General features: G+C 36.9%; 1 protein-coding gene across 1 annotated transcript in view; it reads right to left on the minus strand.

The window, feature by feature from the left end:
• Positions 1-25,456, minus strand: part of PPFIBP2 (PPFIA binding protein 2) — an 87,322-nt gene that overhangs the window by 57,356 nt on the left and 4,510 nt on the right. The window contains exon 2 of the mRNA XM_057410906.1: positions 12,885-13,099. Within this exon, the coding sequence (XP_057266889.1) occupies positions 12,885-13,099 (215 nt within the window). The remainder of the gene's footprint in view (positions 1-12,884; positions 13,100-25,456) is intronic.

Here is a 25,456-nt window from a genome sequence, read left to right on the forward strand (position 1 = left end):
TCTGGGTTTCTTAAATAGCAGATCAGTTAGCAAGAACAATGCAACTTTAAAAACGTCAAAATACAACTTGCTAAATGATCTTTAGAAAAAGGATCTTTCAAGAATAGTATATATCTGCAGAAACTGTTCCCGTCTAATGCTGAATAACAAGCTAAAAATGATTAAGCTGTCACTGAGAAACTATTTGCAAGTAATGCTTTCTCTGGCTTTCTGTTTTAAGAGTGGCTGGAACTCATTACCAAAGACCCCTATTTCCTGTCTCTGTTTTACTCCCACTTTATCATAACACTACTCAGACTTTTCAGTTTATTTCAGGATCAGACTAAACCTAAAAATAAGTTCTGCTCTTTGAATTACTTGCCTGTCCTCTCAAAAGACATTACAGAAGAAGAGGAATTCAAGGACGATCCTGTGGATAAGTTAATTACCCCATAAATATGGCTATTGCCAAAGAGGCAATTTTCCATCTTAACAGAAGATGATGATACACTTTGAAGACTTTTGTTTGTTCCTGCTGAAGCTGAAGTCTCATAACACAGCAACTTTTCAAACTTGCCACACCAAGATAAATACACATGCAAAGCAATGCTCTGGCATGAAGGGAAGTTTAAAAGTGTTGCCTGTTACTGCGGTGTCCTCTAGTGCCTCCACACAGTAGTTATTATTAAGTTCTAGTTTTTCCCAATAACCTCCAGTTTACAATTTTTTATCTCCCAGAAGATAAAAGTGGGTTTGGCCTTAAAATGAACAACTGATTGTTGCACACACAAGGACAATTTCTTGGGCAATGCCTACTGAGACCAAATGTGATTCACGAGAATCACAGCTGAAATTCTTGTGACGATCTCAGAGCCTACCTCCCCATTTTATTCAGTTTCTATAGCCAAACCCACTCCTGCATTTAAGGTGAAGTAAAACAGCATTTTGGAAGAGCCAGTATCAAAGCTGCCCACCATTCTAATGATATATAAAAAGAACTCAAAGCTTAAAGCTGTATAGTGCCCTGAAAAGCAGTTCTTGTAGGGACCTGCCTGACCTAGTCATATACTCACATTCCAAACTTGTGGAAGTCACAGATATGTGAAGGAGTTTCTGCAAGGGATGCAGGCTTTTATTATTTCAGCCATTCTTGATATTTTTGATTTGATGGATCTGTTTTTAGAACCTTCAATAATATAAATTAAGAGGGAAGGATATAAACCTAGACTTCCAGCTGTCTACATGTATTCATTACCTGTTGTTAATTAAAGTCACAACAATGACTTTTTTAGTTTTTAGGAAGTTAGTGCTATAAGTCCTCTCAAGGTGCTAGGATTTACTGAAATCACCAGTAACTGTGACAAAATAAATGGCTGTTTCCAAACTACCATGCTACAAGACAGATCTGAAGAGGGCTTGAGTTGCTCTGTTCATACAATGTACTTATTCTATGCTGGGTGTAGAAGTTTTTATGCTGTCTTAAAGTTGATGAGAGCAGCTATTTCCTGACTAGCTCACACCATCTGGCAAAAGCCTTAGTATGTTGTCCATTAAAAAAAAATCATTAAAATTATGATGCACTTACTATTGTACACTTCTCTACGCATGACAGCCCCTGACATGGCTGACAAACTAAAGACAGAATAGGGATTTTCTTGACATTAAACATGAACACCCTACAGCTAAAGACATTTTTTTCCCCAGAAAACTGGTTATCTAATTACGGATAAAAACAAATACATCAAACTTGATCTCAAAGTACTGCATATCCCATAGTACCATCACTTCCAAGACTCAAGTTCCAGATTTCACCCATTTCAAAACACAGGGTCTAAGACTATCACTTCAGGCTCATTTAGCATACCCCCTCTTAAAACATACCACCCCACATCAGCTAACGATTTTGGGTTTCATTTAAAAAAAAAGTACAGAAAAACTTTATCACTCCACTTACTAGTGCCTCAGTGTAGCATCTGCAGCTAGGTGAATATCCGTTTCCCCTCTTAAAAGGATTTTAAACTACAAACATACTTTATTTCTGCCTTGTCATTCCTCATGAATTTCACACAAAGGCTTCTAGATTCTGCTACAGTCATTCTTCCTGATTAGAAGGTAAACGTGTCTGAATTTTCTGCATCTTATCAGCCATGAATGTTGACAACATACATTCCAGGCAGTCACATGTTCCCTTTTAGCCTGTCACCTGCATGCTGAACTATGTATCCTGCTTGAGCTTTGGCCTGACAGAGTTTCAGGCACCAACTGAATGCGAATCGATTGTGTTGTTTCCCCCTTCCTCCCCCCAGATTTGCTTAGAATGCTTTTCCATTTCACTGGAAAAGCAGGTTAGCTTCTCCAGGCAATGTGAAAATCAGGGAAATATGTTGCAATCTGAAGATTGCTTCACCAGGTTTCCACCGTATTTTTTCCTTATTTTCAAGAAATCCATGTCCCTGTGTAGTTCTTTGCCAAACACTAACTTCTAGTTCAGCAGAGAATTAAAAATCATACAACTAAAACCACCCACGATCACTGCAGTACTACTACACTCGAGTGTACCCAGAGAAGGACCTAGCTATTACTCCCTTCTCCCACCATACTGTTTATTTCTACAGTGTCATCTTCAAAAATGAATGAAAACACTCATCACGGCAATATAAATGCAATGTAGGGCACTAAAATGCTTAAAATTAACAAAGTTTTTATATTTCACAAGCTGTATGAAAATTCATCAGGATTTATTTGCCAATTCTGTACTTTCACAGAAAACTGCTGAGCACTGCCACTGTTGATAAAACCAAAAACTCCATTTGCAGAACACCAAAGGTGCTAGGCACATGAATGTCTGCTGATACATAACCCATAAAATCTTCTCATCTAAGTGATCCATTATTTTCTTAGTCAGAATGTCAAGTATTTCAAACAAGATTTTAAATGTTTCAAATGGTAAACAGACACATCATAACAGCTTTGAAACTGAAAGTAACAGAATGCTTTAAACAACCAGTTACACTTCTCATGTCCCTGCATTCCAGACATACGATAAGGCAAAAAAACATTCACAAATCCTATTAGAACTATGGAGGCAAGGAGTCTGGAGTATTCTCTCTTCTGCTACCAACACCAGAGCTGAGGAAGCACAGAGTTCTTTGCCACCACTTTCCCTTCTCTCTCATCCATCTGAGATCATATGAACATAATAAAACTATATTTATTACTGCTATTTTAGCAATTTTGATTTTTATACAATTAATCTGTGCTAAAACACAGGGTTTTGTGATGTTTCAGAGCAGCACAAACGCAAACTGTCAATAGCCTTCTTGTATTGGCATGGCATTGCCTGGGAGGTCAGAGGCCACAGGAGTATGAAGCAGGGCAGAAGTTCCCCAGCCTCCATCAGGTCCCGATCACTGGAGCATAGTACCTCTCTTCCTTTTCAACAATAATTTTTAGATCATTATGGTTTCAAAACCCATCAGCACCTGAAAATACTGAAAGAATATACACTCAGTTTTTCAGGCCAAGAACTGAAATGACCAAGCATGCGTCTTCCCAGCCTCATCAGGGGAATCCAGCTGAGTACAAACCTGCAACAAAAATTTTCTCATTCCCAAGAATTAGTATAAACTTTTCCTACATCCATTACTCTGTGCTCTTTTCAGTTCTAGTATTTGGGCTGCCTTGGAAACAAAGGGATTAGGACCAGATTTTAAAAGGGAAAAACTTCCTCAGCATGCCAATTCACACACCTGCGATTCTCATGCTGGAAAAAAATGCAAGAGCTTCGGAGTGAAGAAAGAGAGAATATGAGAATATGCCTGCACAGGAATACTTATTAAAAATAAAGTACTTTAAGTATTATAAAAAGTATTTATAAGTATAAAAATGCTTATAAAAAAAATTCAGTCCACTTGTGCAAAAGATAACAGAGGAAGAAATCTTCGTTTACATGATGAGGAATGGCTCCAGAAATATTGATGAATCATTTCCAACAAGATCATTTGTCTTGGAGTCATGACTAACTGATACAGAGGAAGGCCACAAGGATGATCAGGGGACTGGAGCACCACCCATATGAAGACAGGCTGAGAAAGTTGGGGCTGTTCAGCCTGGAGAAGAGAAGGCTGCGTGGAGACCACATAGCAGCCTTCCAGTATCTGAAGGGGGGCTATAAGGATGCTGGAGAGGGACTCTTCATTAGGGACTGTAGTGACAGGACAAGGGGTAATGGGTTAAAACTTAAACAGGGGAAGTTTAGATTGGATATAAGGAAGAAGTTCTTTACTGTGAGGGTGGTGAGGCATTGGAATGGGCTGCCAAGGGAAGTTGTGAATGCTCCATCCCTGGCGGTGTTCAAGGCAGGTTGGACAGAGCCTTGGGTGAAATGGTTTAGTGTGAGGTGTCCCTGCCCATGGCAGGGGGGTTGGAACTAGATGATCTTAAGGTCCTTTCCAACCCTAACTATTCTATGATTCTATGATTCTACACCTAAGTGACAGAGAAAAATGAAACTCTTGGAGCAGAAGGAAATGAAATACAGCATTCTGTACATGAGCATATTTGCTTTACTTATTATAATTAAAAAAGAAAACAAACAGGTATCCTGGGAAACAGACTAGAAATAATATCATACGTTATGTTATATATAATGCTATACTTCATGTATGTTAGCACATACATAAACAAATAGTTCTTTCCCACCACAAAATGCACTAAATCCTAATGGTTGAATTCTTTGATTAAAATCTGTATTTCAGAACTTATCAGGCTTAGATGGGCATTAGTTCCAAGCCAGCATGGTTAACCCTCATGCTTACTGCATATTCAGGGAAGGGGGAAGGTAATACTTTAAACAGGTGCTGACATCTTTGGAGTCATTCCCATCCGCAGGCTGTATGATATTAGGTATCTCTAGCAGTACTATGTTTCTGGTTACTGCTCAAGTAGTAACTAAGCCCCTTTTCCTTGCCTTGCACAAAGACTGTATTACCAATATTTAGATGAAGTTACTGTTTATTAATTCATTCACAGACATTTGCATTCTTGGCAGTTTCAAACATTCTTTGCCATATGCTAAAATGCCTTTTCCAGCCCAAGTTCCTGTGACTTTTTGCATTAAACTTATTTAGAAGAAAATGTAGACACCCACCAGATTTTCTCTTCTACACAGAAATCTTTACAAGGCCTTATTTCTGATAAAGATTATACAAATGCTTGTTATTTCCTTCTCAAGTATTTTGTTATTTCAGGAAAACGTTTATCTACTTGTGAAGAGTAGCAGCATGCCAACACGTTGTATAATATGTCTAAAATAAGTATAACTTGTTTTCATTTTTGAAAGATCACAAAACCTGAAAATATAATTAGTTGCACTTTAACTAAATACAGGTCTGTTTATTACTAGTCTACTATTCTAAAACATAACAAAATAATGTTGTTGTGAATTATATTACTGCTATGTTTGTCATAACATTTAGCAATTGATATATGTCAACCTACTCAAAATCTGTGAAAACTGAACAAAGATTACCTACAGAATTACTTCAAACTACCTTCAAACTGCCTTTCCTCTGACATTCCAGTAATACCTTTTGAAGGACATGTGAAAAGAAAATTTTGCCTCTTTGCCTCTGGCCCTTATAAATAACTAACTTATCTGTCAGTACCAATGTTTAATGAAATAATTCTCCCTTGCTGATCCCTTTGTTAATTACTTCATGGAAAACACTTTTCCAATGTTTTCTCTAGCTACAATTAAAAAAGCAGGTATTTCATAGCAATTACATTTACACATTAATATTTGTTAAATTAATACATTGTATCACATTTAAATGAGTGACTAGCAGTGCATCTGCAAATTCTAGCAGCAGATCACAATCTACAATGAAAAGGGACACCATGCATAACATTACACACAAAAGGAAAGATGAACTAATGTGATATTCAACCACCTAGTGTAAAGGAAGGCACCAAAACTAACAGCTGAGTTAGGTAAACAGAACTGAATGAATCATATTCATGCTTTTGAAGGCTAACCTGCAATTTCTGTGTACAATCATTGCCTATTATATAGTCGTCTATTTCCTCTGACAGTATCAATGTGTGGATACCTGTGTAGGTGAGGATTGCATCCAAGGGCTAAGCATCACAATAAGTCAGTAGACTGCCTTGAAATCTTGGAAAAATTAACATATAAAAATATAGGCCTTGCTATTATAACCAGAATGAAAGGTGGTAGCCTTTCTTCCATGATTAGTCTAAGCCTAAGGCTATAACACAATTCTGTTTAATTACTTCTGGTCATTGTAGTTCAAAGATGTCTCTGTTAAGCATTACTGACTATTACAAGGGTGAAAGAAAATGCCAAAAACTAATCTCACCGTGTCATTTTAAGAAAGAGAGATCTACATCAGCACTACTCACTGCAAAGGTATTTTAAGCTTCTATTAGTTCTCCATGCAGAGAAGACACTCCTACCTGTGCTGACAGCTACTACAGCGAGCAGTCACAGTCAGAGATGATAGGGTTGACTCCCAGACAAAGCAACCACAGGACATGAAAAAAAAAATCAGGCCCGCCTTAGAAGCATTCCATGCAAGCTGTGTACATCCCCTTTCCATTAGCTCCAAGGCACTGTCTAGTATTTATATATAGCTGCACACATTAAGAACACTGCTGTTTCTTGTGTGCTGTGAATTGCTCTAACGTGCTTGGGGAACCCTGAGAGGACTAGATCTTCCACTCCAGGGCTTCCTTGCATCATTAACTCATTGAAAAAGAGTGGGAGCACAGCAGAGGACTGGGTCGTATAACTTTTCAACTCTGACTACTGCTCAGAAAACATATCCATCTAATGTTTCAAGCTGGCAAAAATAAACATGAATGCTTTTGGAATGACAGCTTTCCTACACTGTCCCAAGTGGGCTCTACTGGTCCATTTTCAATTTAACATGTGTTAAAACCTCTTGGCAATGGGAAGATTTGGCTATATATATCTCCATCGTGACTCTTAACAGTTGAGTTCTACAGTCAAACCTACCAGCAGATAAATACAGTGGCTTTAACTGGCATTGCTCAGAATATAATATCTTCCCGCTCAGCTGTTGCTGAAAAATTCTATTGATACTTTTATAAAAACATGTTTTCAACAACACTGAAGTGCCCTGCATTGCAGTAATTTTCTACCTCTGTTCTAGAAAAATAACTCTGTAAAATGAATCTAAAAATGAAATAAAAAGACCTGTCATTATGTTTCGTCAGAGCACTAACACATGCTTAAAATAAAACTTTGAAGTAATTTCAAAACTTCACAAACTCCACCAAGTCAGAATTCTGAACCGGTGTTTACTGCTTAATCCATGTGTCTGTGAAGACACCAGGGAATTAAAAAAAAAAACACCACCATCCTTGATCTTAACACACAGTGGAAATAATCTCTCCTGAATGTTAATCATGACCAAATGGCAATCAAGACTCTAAGAAAATTCTGTTTCTGCTAAAAAGTCTGGTTTTACCACTACAAAAACCACAGAGCACGAAATGAGTCAAAGCACAGCATTCATGATACTATTTTAACAAATCACCTTTACCACATATTCCTCGACTATTTCTTCTGCTCTTCCCCCCTGTTTCTTCAAATTTAGAAAATTTAGAAAGATTTTCAGAATTAGGCTTTCAAGAAAAAAACATGATGAGGAAAATACTAAGAAGTTTTCACGAATCAACATTTTAAGGGTGAGTATATGAAGCTACATGGTGAAGTGGCTTGCTTGAAATATAGATGTTCCACTGGAAGGAAGATAATGTTTTGTCATCCTGGAAATGAAGCTTTCAGTTATGCTTAAGTTTTTTTAGCACCACTGTAAGAACACTAGGGTTGCTCCTTACTCAGAAATGCATTCCATAAAGATATAGAGAATAAAAAAAAGCCAAATTAACAAAGCAGCAGCTCATTTAGAGCTATGAAATGAAACTGTAACTAAATACATTCTCTCACAGCTCACCAAGTCAGTCAGTTGCTACTGAAGCAGTTAATTTTTAATGCTGAAATTACTACCTGCTTTGTGATGTCATGTGGTCACTAGCAATACTAAAATATTTAGCAAGAAGCACTGAAACTATACACAAGATTGTTTTATATGAACTGTCCATGATAATCTTCCGGACTTCTTATTCTGTTTTAAAGGCCAAATAATTCATAATCACAAAACATGTAAAACACTCCCAACATTCACTTCAAGGCAAAAAACTTTAATACATTTAAGTCTATAATTAATGATGCTTTGTTCCATTTTAGCTTTGTCAAAAAAATTGTGCAGTCAGAGCAACTATTAAGTCCTCATTCTATGATACATGGTAAAAATCTTGCTAAATTAAGCCCTAACTTTGTCAAACCTATTTCATCTATCTCAAAGAAGTGGCAGCACAGTTACTGTGCTGTTACACTGTAAACTCAGGAACCTGACATGTTCACAGATCCCAGACCACAGAAATGTAACAAGGAGCCTTTTCAAAAAGCTTAAGTTCTATAAGTGGTGTGCTTCTTCCTTAGGGAATTGCTGAGGATAAGCGCAAAATACAACTCCACCAAATCACTACCAATGGTTCCACAAAAAGGTAATAAAGCAGATGCTTTCAAAAGAGGAAGTAAGCAAGGTATGACAAGGTATGAAACATGATGTCTAAGTTTTCACACTCTAGGCACATCTAAATTTCCCACATCTTTGGTATTTATACCTATATCAGACAGACCAAAGAACAGAACAGTTTCAGTAAGGACAACGCCACAGACAAACAAACACACAAAAGCAACAACAAAACCCACCCTAAAACCCTGAATGAAACCAGAACAAATCAAATTAACCACAAACCACAACTTAGTGATATTTAATGTATGATAAATTCCATAGATTGATACTTTAGAATTTAGGGAAAGTAAGACTCAACTAAGACCAGCTATAGGATCTATAACCATGTCAGAAGCTTCCTGACCGATCAGTAATAAACCAATATGCCTCAAAGCTGACCAAAAGGCTAAACTCCAGTCTTACTTATTTAAACACCAGGTGTAGTTCAGCACACTAAGTGGCAATTACCAAAGCTGCAAAGCTACTAATTTATAATGCTAGGGGAGCAATTTTTTACAGGTGTTTCTTTCTAGATGATATTCCAATACTAACAAACAATACAAAGAAGGTTCTGGCACTTCTGTCCTCTAACCTGCAATCCCACATCCTGCTACGTGACACAAACACAACTAGCAGGGATAGCCATAACTCTGCCCAAGAGAGCTTTCAGGTTCTGATGATTGCTAAAGCAGAAGCAGCATACAAAAAAATAATTGGGACTTCTATTCCATATTTCTGCTAAAATGCAGAAGTTTTTGCTAAAAAACAAAATGCTATCTGTCAAATGCTATTTGATACTATCCAGCAGGAACTAGTCTTGAATCATCTTTCTGATTTTCCTTTCTGCAGTTTCCCATAAAAGCAAATACAGGGCAGTGGCAAAACACAAATTCACATTATTTCCAGCAGGCACATTGCTTAAACAGGGTAAGTTTAGATTGGATATAAGGAAGAAGTTCTTTACTGTAAGGGTGGTGAGGCACTGGAATGGGTTGCCCAGGGAAGTTGTGAATGCTCCACCCCTGGAGGTGTTCAAGGCCAGGCTGGACAGATCCTTGGGTGACATGGTTTAGTGTGAGGTGTCCCTGCCCATGGCAGGGGGGTTGGAACTAGATGATCTTAAGGTCCTTTCTATGGTTCTATGGTTTGCATTCTCGATTAAGGATGGCAGCTGCAAGGATTTTTTAGTGCAATTTTTCAAGCATGCATGTAAGAAAAATCATAAAATAACACTTCTCTTGAAAGGAGCATGTTTATCTACATTTAAAATAAACATCAGATTGCTTTTTGTATCTTTAGTTTCTAATGTATTCCTAGTCAGGATTAGCTGGGAATACTTTTGACCTCACCAATTCCTGTATAATGTTAGAAACAAAGCAGAGGCAGTATTCTCTACAACCAGTGGTTTATTTGGTACATGCTAGAGCAGTCCTCCAGCTCCAAAGGAAGGTGCATTGACCCCAAAAACAAACAGGTACGGAATTAATTGTCCACAACAGAAAATCCTCCTCCAATTCAGCCTACAATAGCTCTAACAAAAAAAGCTCAAAAGTTCACCATCCACTCCAAAGTTTGTTACAATTCAGCTACGGCTACTGTTAGCAAACCTTGATATATCATTTCACACGAATGAAACAATTAAAATACACTGCAAATATCTGTATGGAATCATTATCCTATGCTTTAAAGCAAACAAATACACCTCATAGCAAATTCCACTTGAGAGTATCTAGATTTTCTACACAATCATGTTTTACCTGTGCATGGGTTAGCAGAGCACAGGGTGCTCCATGGGTAAACAGGAAAGCAAAAGCACCCACATATTCATTAGATGTGTATAAACAGGGGAACCCATATCCACAGAAGAGGCTGTTCATGCTTGTAATCAAGCCCAGCTGTGAGAGGAAACGTTTGCGTGTACCTGTGAAGGTGGATGTGTGTGTGGATGTGCGATTCTAGCTTTTTGGAATTAGTTATAGAACTGCATTCAACATTTGTAGGTGTTTCTTAACACTCCTTAAGCATCTAGTATTCTGGTTTATCTCTTCCATTGCTGATGTTGATCCTAAATATATAGTTCACTGATTTCTAGTTAATTATGCCTTTAATAAATCAACAAAATCTTTCATTGTCAATGTGTTTAAGCCATGGGCACTGAGAAGGGCTTTTTTCTATGACACTCCAACATTTCTCAGACTAATGATTACCAAACTTTCTTTGAGCTTCCAGTGTGAATGGATTCACTGAGCTACAGAGTTCTCATTCTCTATAGCTTAACTATCCTTTTTAACATCTCAAGTATCATGTTTCAGAGCTCGGGGCTGGAATTAAGTAATTTTCAGTATGGCACATAGAATCATAGAATCAACTAGGTTGATTCACCCCCTCTGTGAAGAAATTTTTCCTAATATCCAATCTAAACCTCCCCTGGCACAGCTTGAGGCCATTACCTCATAATGGCCATAACTATGAAATACATGTTTAGATGATCTTCAGGTCCTTTCTAACCCTAACCATCTATGATTCTATACTCCATTCCACTGAACTGAGCTGAATTTCTTCTTAATTCCCAAGTGAAACTGCCGCTTTTCAGTGGAGAAAGTCCTTCCAATTTTGACATCCACAGAAATTGTGCGCATGCTTACAAATTATTTGCATTTTTAAAAAATATGAGAAAGGTCCACAGATGCACAGATTACTATCTATTTTCAAATAACAGTCACAGCAACTGTGCACTGCCCTCTGTTTGCATGTCTTTATAGGAAGTGTAGAATTCATTAATACAGAACAGTGCAAAATATTTTAAAAACAGTGATCTCAACATACTGCACTGGAGATATGCTACGAGTTTCCCTGTTCTGTTGGTTCTGAATCCAGAGTGCCCAAATGAATGCCACTCTTGATGCACTGGACAAGATTTCTGGGACATCAGTAAACTGCAAGTCTAAGAGGGAACTGTGTTTTCTGTTTTGGCTGGTTTTCCATGGAAAAGAAGAAACAGGTTAATAAGAGGAGTCAAAACATCAAGTGTTCCCTACATTGCAGAGCTGAAAAACTAGCTTAATTAATATTTCTGCAACAGAAGGACCAAAAGCCAGACCACCAGATTCAAACTGTTCAGTTTGGTAGTTCAGGGCCAACTTTACTGTGAACAACTCTGAAAATTGATGCCTTTTATGCATTAAAAATATATTTTAGCTATTACAAAGCTTTGAAAAAGCATTACAATTTCTGCTATATCAGGAAGTCAGTAAGAGCTGACCTGAGGATATGGGCTCAAAATCTAACACTGCACATCCAAATTAATCATTGCCTCCACCTTTTGCTTTCAAAACCGGTACCAAAATCTCATTCCTTTCTCTCATACAGTCCGAAACAGGACTTTACAGCCATAGACCTGCACTCTGTAGAGAATGCCAACAAAACAGCAGTTGACAAGTTCAAACAAAAGCACAATCACGTGAAAGTGACAAAGCCAGAAGAAAATCCATTCATCTAGAAAACTTTCCGGAAGCTGACAAAGTGATAGGTAGGTTTAACTCATTCAGAAACCATCATTCACTTGCAGTGGCAGGCTTGGGGAAGAGGAGTGTTCTGGCACTGCTGTTTCTCTTCCTTCACATCCAATGGATCTCTTCTTTTAACGTCTGTCTGAAGATGTGCTCCTCAAGTGGTAAGCCTTAATCTTTTCCAAGACAGTCATGTTTATTCCTCATCTATCCCAGTATGAATGTCTCACATTCAGAAGCTAGAGCTTTCCTACATTTACCCCCACCACCTGGAGTACAAGATACTTCAGAGGTTCATAATACCCATACTTAAGGTAAAGGAAATGTACTGAGGGAAAGTTTAGAAGAATCATCCAATTTGAATCTGTCCCTTCAATAGGCAATGCCACCATATTCCAAATTGGTGGTTTAAAAATGGAAAGTTTTATGACTAGTTATAAACTTGTTTGTTATCTCCAGCAAAGAACCAACAACAACAAAAAAATCCCACAGAAAAGATAGCTTTCTTGGTAGTTCATTTTTACTTTCTCTCACCAAGGACAAAGTAAGTCTTTTTACCAACTTCTTATACTCCTATATCTGTATGGCTTTAGTAATCAGTACATAAAGTGCTTTCTTCTCTTTCTAAAGAGCACATGAATTGTTCACCATCCCCTGTAGTTCTCTAAGTATGCAGATTTCAGGTATTATAAAAATAATTGAAGTATAAAAATACTTGAACCGATGCTGTTTGCAAACAAAATGGAAAAACTATAAAATAACCACTCACCAGATTCTCTTCAAACCACTCCCGTATACACACTGCTGTGGCCCCCGGAATTTGATTTCGCAATGCTTCTTTCTCTTGAGGATCCTCTAGCATTTCCAGCGCCATCTTTAGATCTTCCAGGAGATGCAAAATTTGAAATGTGCCCAAGTATACTGATGGAGCAGGTGACACAATATCATAACCACCATTAGCATATTCTGTAGCTGACTTTGTACCTGAATCAAGTAAAACCAGGAGAGACAATAATGTTTTGTAACTATTTTGTAAATAATAAATATATACATACTACACACTGCAACGTTTGGACTTCAGATGCTACCAGACAAGTATCATTATTTCAGGCTTACCAATACTTGAGTTAGTCTTTAGATAAATAACAAACACTGATGAATTAAATATGACAGGTATGTACAAGCATATTAAAAAAATTCTGATCTAGAAAACACTTGCAATGTCTATTAAATTATAAATGCCAAAACCTTATCACAAATCACTTGTAATTTTCCATGGGTACCATGAGATGTCACTAACTTCTCAGCTACATAGAAATCCCCACACATAGCAGTGTTAAGCAGTTTATGAAAGACTAAGGCGGTTCTTTGACAAGAAACTTACATGAAGACAGAATGTGTTACCAGAACTAGAAAAATCTGTGACCTTGAGCAGGTCTAAAACCCTCCCTCAGAGAAAAACCCAACAATTTAGCAATAAAAATTACTAAAGAAACTTTGCTAGCTCTCTAAATTACAAAAAGCTGTTTAAATTGCAACACCTCCCTCCTGCCAGCCCTCCAGCAACAATATTATTTTCTCAAGAACAATAAGCACAACAATAAACATATCTCACTTGATGGAAGAACTATAATTAATACAAATTCTAGTATCTCCAAATCTTTTTGTCTTGCTACTGTGCTTCAATGAGATGCACATTAAAATGAGCTGCAATTTCTTAGTCCTGAATTTCAGACCTTGATTTCATTTACTATCCCATTGTTTCTTTCAGAACTCATCAGATGGAAAACTTCCACTTGCTCTACTTTTAACTTTTTTTTCCCTCCTCTTTTTTACAGTTCATTGCCTCAGGTACATAATAGACTGTACTCATGTCTTTGTTCCTTTTCTCTCTGGCATAAACAACCACATTTTCACACACCATGGAAGATTTTTTCTTAGGCTTTTGATCATCTCTGTGTTGGACCCACATAGCATATAGTATTCCTTAGAAGCCTGCATCATTGATCTACATGAGGGGATTATAATAATCTCTATACTACTCTTTGTTTTACTCCTGTGTTTAACATAATTTACATCTTAGTTAAAAAAGGACCAGAAATCATCACTGGGCCTTTGAAAATTAGATTCTAAGTTATTTTCCTCAAGCAGATGTATCTAATTTGAAACCCAATGTTTAACTTCACTCAAAGCTTTCAGGAAAATTCTAAATAATATTAACTAGGCTTTTTCAACCACTGCTTTAATGACACAAAGAATTCTGTCAGATCTGTGCAAAAAATTGTGTGGTTTGAACTCTACTGTAGGATGTATATGGGTTGTTTGCTTTGGGGTTTTTTTATTATTGTTTTAAACAGTGCAAAACAATCCACAGAAATTTGTAAAGTTTTGCAAGGCTCAGTAGTAGGGATTTCATATTTTTTTTAAAGCAACACTCATTTTCACTACTGAAGCATTACATATACCTCTTTTCAAACTTGGAATATTTGCTGTTTGGTCCTGCTGAATCTGCTGCTTATGAGTTTATTTTAATACCTCAAGAGTGAGATCTCATCTTAATTTCTGGCTAAGACCATGCCCAAGATAAAGCTTCTTCAATATCAGCTGCTACAAAGACTGCTACACAAGACAATTTCACCTCATAAATCAACATCGTCTTCCTGAATTATTCCCTATCAAGGAGAGGATCAGCTAACACCTGTGCTGGATTTGAGTATTCTAATCATGAAGAGATATTTTCTTGTGTATTTCTATACTCTCAGTTACTCATGCCAGCTTCATTATTTCTGTTTATGCAGTTGCTAATGCAGATTATTATTCAACTCTAGCAACTAAAGATAGCGGATTTAAAAACTGTGTAAGAGCCATTTGGGTCATATAACCTCCTAAATCTTTTCATTTATCCAGAGTGCTTCACTACTCATTTTTCAAAACGGATACACACACAATGTAGCACTGATGGTACTTTTAAAGATCCAGCTTCCAGGTTGGACAGAGCCTTGGGTGGCATGGTTTAGTGGGAGGTGTCCCTGCCCATGGCAGGCAAGTTGGAACTAGATGATCTTAAGGCCCTTTCCAACCCTAACTGTTCTATGATTCTATGATTATTGTATTAGGACTTTTAAACTAATTTTCTCACTCTTTCTTTTGAAAAACTCCATGCTAATTTTTTCTGTCTTTTTGCTTAGCAAGTACTTCTCACACCAGAACCACAGACAGGATCCAAATTTAATTCATAATCAGCTTTGGTAGCTACTCCTTCAATGAACTGACAATTTAAAATAAACGTGGAATGGGAAAAACTTAATGGAGCATTCTGTTACAGCATTCTTCATATTATTTATGTGCATACTTTTTATATACAGACAAGAGAGAAACAAGCAAACAGAAATCCACACAATCCAAACAAACCACACACTTTCAGTACCACAACCAATACTTTAATTGTGAAATAAAAGCCATAATCGTTCCGCTGAAGCTGAATAGAGATGTAAATCAATTGTTCAGGAGTTCAATTATACTTGGTAGGTAACTTACACAGCCTAATACAAAGCCATACCATACACACCACTGTAACTTTCTTGACAGTATTGGCAACATCTTCCCTCACCAATCTAAATGCCTCACTACGTATCACATCTTGCCTCCATCCTTAGATTATCATGGCTACAACATTACTGGTAACGTCTACCTTCTACAGAAAATAATTTAAAATTCTGTAGGAAAACTCAATCACAATGAAATTCACACAGTTGGGCATGTCTTTATTTGACTTGCCTCTACTGAAACACTGGGGGAAGAAAAAACATATATGCACACTCTTTAATCTTGGCAAGTGGAAGAACTGTTGCCCTTGAGAAGTGCAGTTTTATAAATGTAAAATATCTGAAGTGCTGGAGTACAGGAAGGGCCATCCAGGGATGTGGATGTCCTGTGATTTCCTGAGACTGGGCATACTCAATATGTATGCTTCATTCATCCTAAGCTCTTCAACTGACTGTTCAGACTATTCAGCCACCTCAAAGTTTCTCATTTTACACAGTAGTGGAAGGTCATAATTTCTCAGAACTCTCAAGAACTGGGTACATACGTAAGGCCTACATGCCAAGTCTTCATAGTTGTAATCTAAGGTGGGCCTTGACAATAGCCCTGTCCTGTGCAGGGACATTTGGAAAGTGGTAACATGTTTTTACCAGGAAAGAGTATCAGCTTGACATCTCATGATTGAGATAGAGTCAACTCAAGAACTTTCAGGTGTTTTCTCTTACTGCTATTTTCCTGCCTCAAATTTTCCTCCATTTAATTTTGCATGAAATAAGAAACAAAATGAAACATGAAGAAGGAAATATTTTTCTATTTGTTGCTAAGAAAAACAGGACGTGACAAAATCATCAAAGACATCCTTATGGCAAACTCATGTTCCCTAAATTACCTAACAACATACAAAAGCTGGTATATCTTATGACTTACCACATACCTATGACTGGGAATTAATTTTGAGCATAAACAGTACAGGATTTTAAATTGAAGATGACAATAAAGGCACTTGGAAATTGTCTTAGCTAGTAACAGTAAACAGACAGCATAGTATTTGTTTCCTTACATGAATAAAGATGTAATGATCTTACAAGTCTGTAAATTCCTATATGCACTAGTTCCATTAAACCTTGAAAAGCAAAACATCTCTGATTAATACCAACTAAAGATAAATGAAGGAAGTAGAGACTGAAAGACTCAATTAATAATTTTAAATCTTTCAACTTATGTTATTGTGCATGAAAGAATTTTTTTTATATATATATATATATCTCAATATATCAGTACTATTCAAGGTTTGTATTTAGACTTTAAAAAGCAGGCACTGTTGAGAGAAGAATGTACCTGTGTTTGATACCACCAGAAAGACAAACAAAAAACAAACCATATCTGTACTCTTACCATGCTGAGTATATACAGGGCATAATTCTTAGATATGCTGAAGATTCTAGTCTTCAGCAATCAAAATTTCACTAGTTTCAAATAACTGGGATCACAAATATTAAGCAGGGACTTAAAAGTGCTTTGCTTGGCTGGTTAGGGGCCAGAGTACTCAAATCAACAGAGGTTACAAAGCTCTCCCATGAGTAACTCTCCTTGTCCAGAACAAGAACTACCCAGATCTCAGTGCATCACTAAGAGAAAATGACCTTTCACACCTCCCCATCAAATACACTCCTCCACTGTGAAATTAATTTTAAACTTATTTGCTATGGGTTGCACTGTAGTACTGTCTATGATCCTGGCTGAAACGGAAAACAAAGAATTCCTCTGAAAACAACAACTAATGCACTTTATACGAGGTAAAGAAATACAGAAGTGCAGTTTAACTCAGCATTTAAACTTAGAAAGCTTCCTAGTTTAATGCCTAAATTCAAATAAATCACAGGCTTGTGATTCTCTTGTTTGCTATCCATGTAGTTTCATATTAAGTAGTATATATATTGCTCACCAGATGAACACACCTTGAAAAACAGAAGTAAAAGGGCACGGGAGTAAATAATTATATTTCTTTTCATTAGTTTAAACCTTTAAATCATCATGCTGCAAAACACTTTAAGTTTTAGCAACAGACAGTAAGAATTTTGCAGACTGATGCAAAAAGGAGATTCCATAGTGCAAACAGAACAGTACATGTTATCAGTATATTCTGCCAACAATAATTAATTTGTGTGTAGTTTTATTATAGACAGCTGAAGTGGGGAAGAATGTGGGTCAAGCATGAGAATTTTAGAGATACCCAGGAAAAATAAGAGCAGTTTTGAACTCTTCAAAAGACTAATTTTGTATAACCTTGAGGAAATCACAATCTTTCTCTGCCTCATTTTTTTCCCAGGGGTAAACAGGACACAGGGGAATCTTTTGTCATTATGTTTGTATAATACTCAACACCAACAGTACCAGAGTACTACTGGAACACAATCACCATAAATGTCCACCTTAGAGGAGTAGGAAAGGAAGAAAGAAAGTGAAAAGAAATATTGGAACTAAGACATTCCAAGCAGCTCAATTCTGACTTCCACATAAAGAGAGAGTGGATGAAGGAGGTTAAACATTGCTGCCCTGTATATGCATAGAATAAAGAATAACATTAAGTAATAAAGAAAGAAAAAACACTTGTAAGTTACACATTTCCTACACCCTGACCATGCAAGCACATTTTCAGTTCAAAGTTCCTTGTAATTAGCTGAATGGCTTCAAAGAAACATTCCTTTTGGGCAAATACATAACGTGTTCAGAAAACCGCACTACTGGTGGCTTACAAAATAAATTACTAAGCAGAAGAAAGAAGCAGAAAGCCTTGCCAGTTGAAAATCAGCTCTCCTCAGCTAATACTCCATACATTCATCCATCACCCAACTTTCATCACTTGTAGCAGAAGATCCTTTTTCTGATCTCTCACTTTTCCTTGTACTTTAACTTCCGATCACCTGCATTCATTCTTACTAGCTCATTATTTTTGTTCTAAAACTGGCTGAGTTTTGGAAAAAAAAAAAATCTGGTAAGACACAGCTTAACCATCAGTGGTTAAAAAAAATATTTTCCTAAAACTGCTGACTCCTTTAGTCCAGAACAGCAAAAATCCAACAAAAGCTCCACAACAAAACCCAAAAGTTACTTCTATGCTGGGATAAGGATGACTTCATAGAAAGCTGAACTAATCAAGGGTACAATTTTGAAATATGACCAACAGTGGTTCAGAATAAAATTACAAACACACATTTTCTCTGGCCTTTGAGTCCATCATTACACTGCTAGAGAACTTTGGTTTTTTACCTTAGTTTTTACTCAGTAAGCATATAGGTTGTCCAAGCTCTTCCTCTCTCCTTCAAGACTACAGAGTGTAATTTTCTTTGAAGCACAAGTCTCTTTTTCCTCATGAAGACAGTCTTGAAAATGTGAATTTATGTAAACTAGCAGTAAGGTCCAGATGGGACATAATTCAGCCTCCTTGTTCCTAAGCCTACTCTCAAAGGAATGAAGTAGCAGCTCACACAATCCTTTCCTCTAATACTGCAATGCAAAATACATCACAACTGGTGTGTTTTGAATCATAGCTCATATTAGCTTCTCCTCAAATCTCTGCTTTTAGATCTTTAACTACAGGGAACAACTGTTAAGCTGGATTAGCAGGAAGTCCTAGGAAAAAACTTCCAAGCCTAGAAACTTTAATGACCACATTCAGATGCAAGTTTCAAGAAGCTCAAATCACTTTCAACTGAGCTTTATTTACAACCACACATGGAGTCCTTGAGACAATTTTCAAGGACTGTCTATAATTTCTTATGCAAATTATGCAATTACTCAACCATTTTCCTTTTACATGCTTACAGACTAAACTGTGATGTGCAGCACATTAGGTATTGTACACTCAGCTACAACAAAAAGATCTCTCCTATCCAGAAACACAGGCTAAGCAGCCTCACAGCTGGTGAAAAAAAGATGATGGATTATGCAGCTATGATGGAGATCTGAGTCTCCATTGCACAAGAAAAACAGGATCAACACATTTTATTACAGAAGAACAAATATTTGCACCCATTCTCTCTCTGTTCTTTTTTTTTTTAATTTACACACAAATATAAGTGAATTTAGGGCTTGTGAAACCAGTAGTCTAACTAATACAGTGTTGTGAGATAACAAATACATCTTTTTAGTACAAAATCCATAACAGTTTGTAGTAAGAAGTAGTAAGCTACTGGTAACATCAATACAGTTTCATGAAAAAAATTAATCTCTGAAAGTATAGGGAAAAGAACATTCAGTTTGTGAGGAAATAAAGGCATCTTGTTTTATAAAAATTACACGATTTTTAAAAAGACTCCTTCAGATCCACCTCATTGCCTTAAAGTAGGAAGTTGAGAAGCTCTGATTTTAAATTTAATGAACTCCCATGTTTCATAAAACTTGTTTAAATTTAGATCTTAGAAATCTGTTCAGTAGCCTGTGAAAGAATTGACTCATGTACTGGAAAACAGATCACATCATATAAACCACAAAAGAATCTATGTGTCTCAGATTTTCAATCCTATGGTGTTATGGCCATTACGGTTTAACTGCCTCCCTTTGCTACATGTTATATCTGAACCTATTTACAATTCTCTTCCCCCCCCCCCCCCCTTTTTCAAAACTTAATACAAATACCTATGGTGTATGGTTTTCATTTTGCACAAACACAATGCAGCACTGCATTTTGGCAAGCTGATGTAGGTGTCTAGGTCATGACTCCTTGTTACTTTATACCAACAGAACTGTTTATCTATAGTCAGAAATAGAGAATTTCAAGTAGCACATTTCAATTGCAAAGCTCTCTCTATTTTAAATTAGATTTAACACTTATTTTCAAGAAAACTAATTTTGTTGTTTTGCTGAAAAGGCAAGAACACATTCAAGAGATGTAAGACACCAACTTGATCAGTAGGTCACCATTTGAAGTGAACCTTCAAAGGACAATTTTGTCCTAGACAAAACAATTTTAAATGCCTATTTTTGCAAAAGATCATTAAGTGTTTATAACAAATTCTCAAGGCTTTCAGTTCTGTAAGATTCTTTACTACTGCTCTGTTTACAGAGGGAATCCATTAGTACCACAAACAAGATTCAGAAAGTCTTCACTCTAATTTGTGCTCAGAACCCCACTATCTGTAAGAAAATATGCTTAGGATAGTAAGAGTATGGGAAACATGTTTCAGGACAGTAGCACAAATAGCTATAGTGCTTAACCTTTTGCAAGGTTAAGCACTCAAAATTGAGGAAATTCCAGACTTCAGGTTGCTCTGGCAATCTGGAATAAGGAATGCACTGACAATGCCATGCATGTGCAATCAACCTTCAAATTGCCATGATTTTCATATGCTTCTAAAATACAGGTCAAAACGGCACCTGAAAAGTTATGGAAGGTCTTAACTTGAAGGCTACATGATGTATAAAACCCATACAACGTACATTATCAAATGGCTGCAGTGGTTATTCGAGCGTGCACACAGTTTGTGAGGCCATGTCCGAGATGTTAACAAACTTAAAAGAAAAACCACAGACAGATAGTGTGAAAAATATGGACTAAATAAATAGAAAGACAGTGAAATGCTTTATCTTTAAATTTATAAAAGATTTTAGATTGTTATAAATCTGTTACTGTTGATGACATCTAAGGAGTTAACTAATTAGCTTTTCCACAGTATCAAGTTAATTAGCATGAAGCTAATTGTCAGCACCTAACAAGCTACAAGAAGTGTTATAAAATAAACGTTGAACTACAAATTATAAACCCTAAAAATTTGTGTTAAGCTTTTATATTTTCCCCTTTAATGTCTACAATAGTTAAAGGTCACCATTTTTATCCTCCCTCCCCCCTCTTCCATATTCGTGTCACATAATTTTCTGCAACTGTTATGCCAGGAAGTTATCTATTTCTCTATCAAAGACAGGCTTTCAAGTAATTTACTATATAATTTCCTTTCCATATCTCTATTGTATCTCTATTGAGATCTATTCATAAATATGTTCTACCTAATGGTTTCAAAAAGCCACTGTATACCTTGTGTAGTACACTTCACAAATGATCATCTTAATTAATGCATAGCAGTAACAAGATAACAAGTGCTGTAGGTACATTATTCCTTTTGTTCAGAAAAAAAGCCTAAATTCTTGATTGGTAAAGAACAGAAAATGAAAAGGAAATACACTAATTGTAACTGAAGCACAGCCTTTTAACACAATCACAGAATCACAGAATAATTAAGGCTGGAAAGGACCTTAAGATCATCTAGTTCCAACCCCCCTGCCATGGGCAGGCACAATCACAATATTTTTAGAAAATACAAGAAAACCACCACAACTGCTGTTGTTCAGTTATTCTGATGTATAAAGAATTTTCATTATGCTAATTAATCTGTATCTCCCATTATTATTTCAACTATAATCTGTGCCAGTTCAGTGCTCTGAAATAAATGCTACAAAAATCTGTGTTAAAATTCTAAAAAGTTGTACACCTTTACTACAGAGCCTAAGTTTTTAACTGGAAAATACTGTGAAACCTGAATAAGACATTAATGATAAAAATATAAAACCATTAGGAAGTATACAAATGAAAATGAAAAACAGAAGCTATTCTTTAGTCATTCTACACAATCACAAGGGGCTCGTACTGCCCATCAGCTGCATGTCACTCAGGGTGCAGCTCAAGTAAGATCCACCCCCCCCCCCCCCCCCCCCCCCCCCCAACACACACCACAAAAAATAGGATTAAGTGCTCTCTGTCTGGTCTGGACAATTTCAATCCCTTATGAAGCAGAACAGAGTTGTCTATCTCTTTCTCTTAAAGTGCTGTGAGAGTAGTCCTTGCATTCTGAATGAATCTTCTGATAAGGTATATGCGTATTTGTCCTGGGTTCAGCAGTATTCATGGGTAAAGGATAAGGTCACTGGGAAATATTTTGATTTCCTGTTATTTTTGTAGGAAGTTAGTAAAAAACCTTAGTCCATAAAATCTAAACTTCATCTAAAGGGGTTCAAATAGAAATGTTAGTATGTTTTGTCCACTCCTGCATTTTTAGTCCAAATTCTAATCATTTAACTAGAGGTGATTTAGGAATCTAACACATCCAGGAACATAGTGTAGCTCTAGAACTTGAACTCTATGGATTTCATAGTAAAATTATGATGGGGCAGAAAAAGAAAAGAAAAAATGAAGGAAACACACACACTGGTCCTCCTTCAAATTCTGTCAAATAGATGCCATGAAGAAAATATATTAAACTTGAATTAAAATCCTGTTAATCTCTTATGCATAATTTCCTCTAAAGGCCCATTTTTCAGCAAGGGTGAGTGAACTGGTTGGGTTTGCAGCACACAGCTAAAGCAATGAACTGGCCACCAGCATTCTGCCACCTCAGGAAAAGGGAATTTAAATATGCATACTTCCTGGACAACTTCTTCGAAGTTTTAATTGTTTATATTTTTTAATCTCTGAGTACTAATACTGAAATAGCAGTAGACACCTATGCGATAACACGTTTATAACTTTCCGATTATTTTTCAGTAAGCAGTAATTGTAGAAACTGTGGTTAAAAGGAAACTCAATAATTACACTGATTAGTTGGTGAATTTGAAGACAGCAGCAGACGATAATATTGTGACAGGAGTTTGGTCATTACTTACAAAAGGAAATCATGGATTTCCAGACTGTTGACAGAGAGAAGCAGTTTGATACAAAATTAAAATAAAAAAAATATTTTCATTCATTAGGATATATTGCAAGGAGAAAATAATCAAAATCTACAGCATATAAAGAAACACATTTTAATAAATGGGTAAAAGCTGAGCAAAAGGGAAAGTAATGCTGTGGTTAATCCTCAGAGGGAAGCAACCTCAAATAAACAATGCATAGACAGATCTGACATATGTGCGCTTTCTTTAGAGAAAGCCTCTGTTATGAGTGCAAGTCATTCCAGCTAATGGATGTCATGTTTATTGACAATCACATTAGTCCTTTCTGTTATTTTAGTCAAGAAGACTAATCATCTAGCATGCCTAATTTATATAGCTATGAGGGTGGGTTATCAGTGCAGATGTACTGAAGCATAAAAGACTTGGGAACATTGACCTATCTGTCAAATTTGATCAAGCCCAATGAAATTCAATTTGTTAAATTTGCTTCACAATCCTACCCTCATGCACTCTAATACATTTTGCATTGCACTGAGATGCACAGTCTACAATGAGACTTTTTATTTGGATTAATGAGAATCATGTATGAGCTACGTTAACATTTGGAGTAATGGACATGACTTTTAAAAATAGAAGGCTAAAAGTAGGAAGTAAATCTGTAAATATTTGTAACATGTATTTGCACGCCTAGTTCTTACCTTAAAGGACAAGACCACAATCTAATATTTTAACAATAACTACAGCTAAGAAAAGAAATTGGGACTGTTTTCTCATAAAACAGAAAGAATGCTGGTTTTGCATGCGTATATATACACATATACTCAAGCTTCAAAAATAAGCCAATGCAAGTTACGTATCTCTGGACTTCTCACTTCTTTAAAATAGTGATTAATGCTCATTTTGTGCCTAAAGCAAAGGTTTCTGAAGCCAAGAGAAGAGCATAGCTCTTCTAGTACCCACTCAAGCCTCATCCCAAAGGAATTATCTTTTTCATCAGGTACATAAGGCTCCCAACAGTCATGAAGTTTAGCCTTTGTCTTTGAATCCAGTGCTTCCTAGAGATATCCACAGAATCTGGACACAGTAAACTGAAACAGCACAAGCTCTGAACAGCTGATTTTTGTTGCTTCCAGTTTACTCAACAGCAGCTACATTTGCACAGATGATTTGTCCAGTATTTCCTGGTTTTATACATAAAACTGCAGTTATAAGACTCAGTCCTGGTTTGTTTCATGACAATCCTGCAGTCTTTCTTCTGAACGAGTTTCCCATCTTATCTGTTCTCTAACCATACAGGATGAGAGAACATTCCTGTTTTACAGTCACTGCCCAAATTGCATACAAAAGCTTACTGGATTGAATTAAAGAGGATCAAACTTGAATAATTACTATGTTTCTCAATTTGAGACGAATTGGCATAATAACCGTGTCTAAGTATAGGCTCCAGCCCTTCAATCATACCAGAATATTTAATAAATAGTTCTGGAACACACGAACATTAGCTAGAGGAGAATGTCTAGAACAAACTTGGAATCATAGAATAGTTAGGGTTGGAAAGGACCTTAAGATCATCTAGTTCCAACCCCACCCTACCATGGACAGGGACACCTCACACTAGACCATGTTGTCCAAGATTCTTTCCAACCTGATCTCGAACACTGCCAGGCATGGAGCATTTACCACTTCCTTGGGAAACCTGTTCCAGTGCATCATCACCCCACAGTACATAACTTGTTATATCTAACCCAAACTTCCCCTGCTTAAGTTTAAACCTGCTACCGCTTGTTCTATCGCTACAGTCCCTGACGAAGAGTCCCTCTCCAGCATCCTTGTAGGCCCCTTTAAGATATGGAAAGGCTGCTATGAGGTCTTCACGCAGCCTTCTCCAGGCTGAACAGCCCCAGCTCTCTCAGCCTGTCTTCATATGGCTGGAGCCTGGGAGGTGCTCCAGCCCACTTATCGTCCTCATGGCCTTCCTCTGGACTTGCTCATGTCCTCCTTACGCTGAAGACACCAGAACTGCACACAATACGCCAAGTGGGGTCTTACGAGAGCAGAAGGGCAGGATCACTTCCTTTGACCTGCTGGTCACGCTCCTTTTGATGCAGCCCAGGATAGAGTTGGCTTTCTGGGCTG

Source organism: Pezoporus wallicus, unplaced genomic scaffold (genome assembly GCF_028554395.1).
Source record: "Pezoporus wallicus isolate ANWC-B61680 ecotype Strahan unplaced genomic scaffold, APGP_CSIRO_Pwel_v1 contig_5958, whole genome shotgun sequence".
In the NCBI taxonomy this organism is placed as follows: Eukaryota; Metazoa; Chordata; class Aves; order Psittaciformes; family Psittacidae; genus Pezoporus; species Pezoporus wallicus.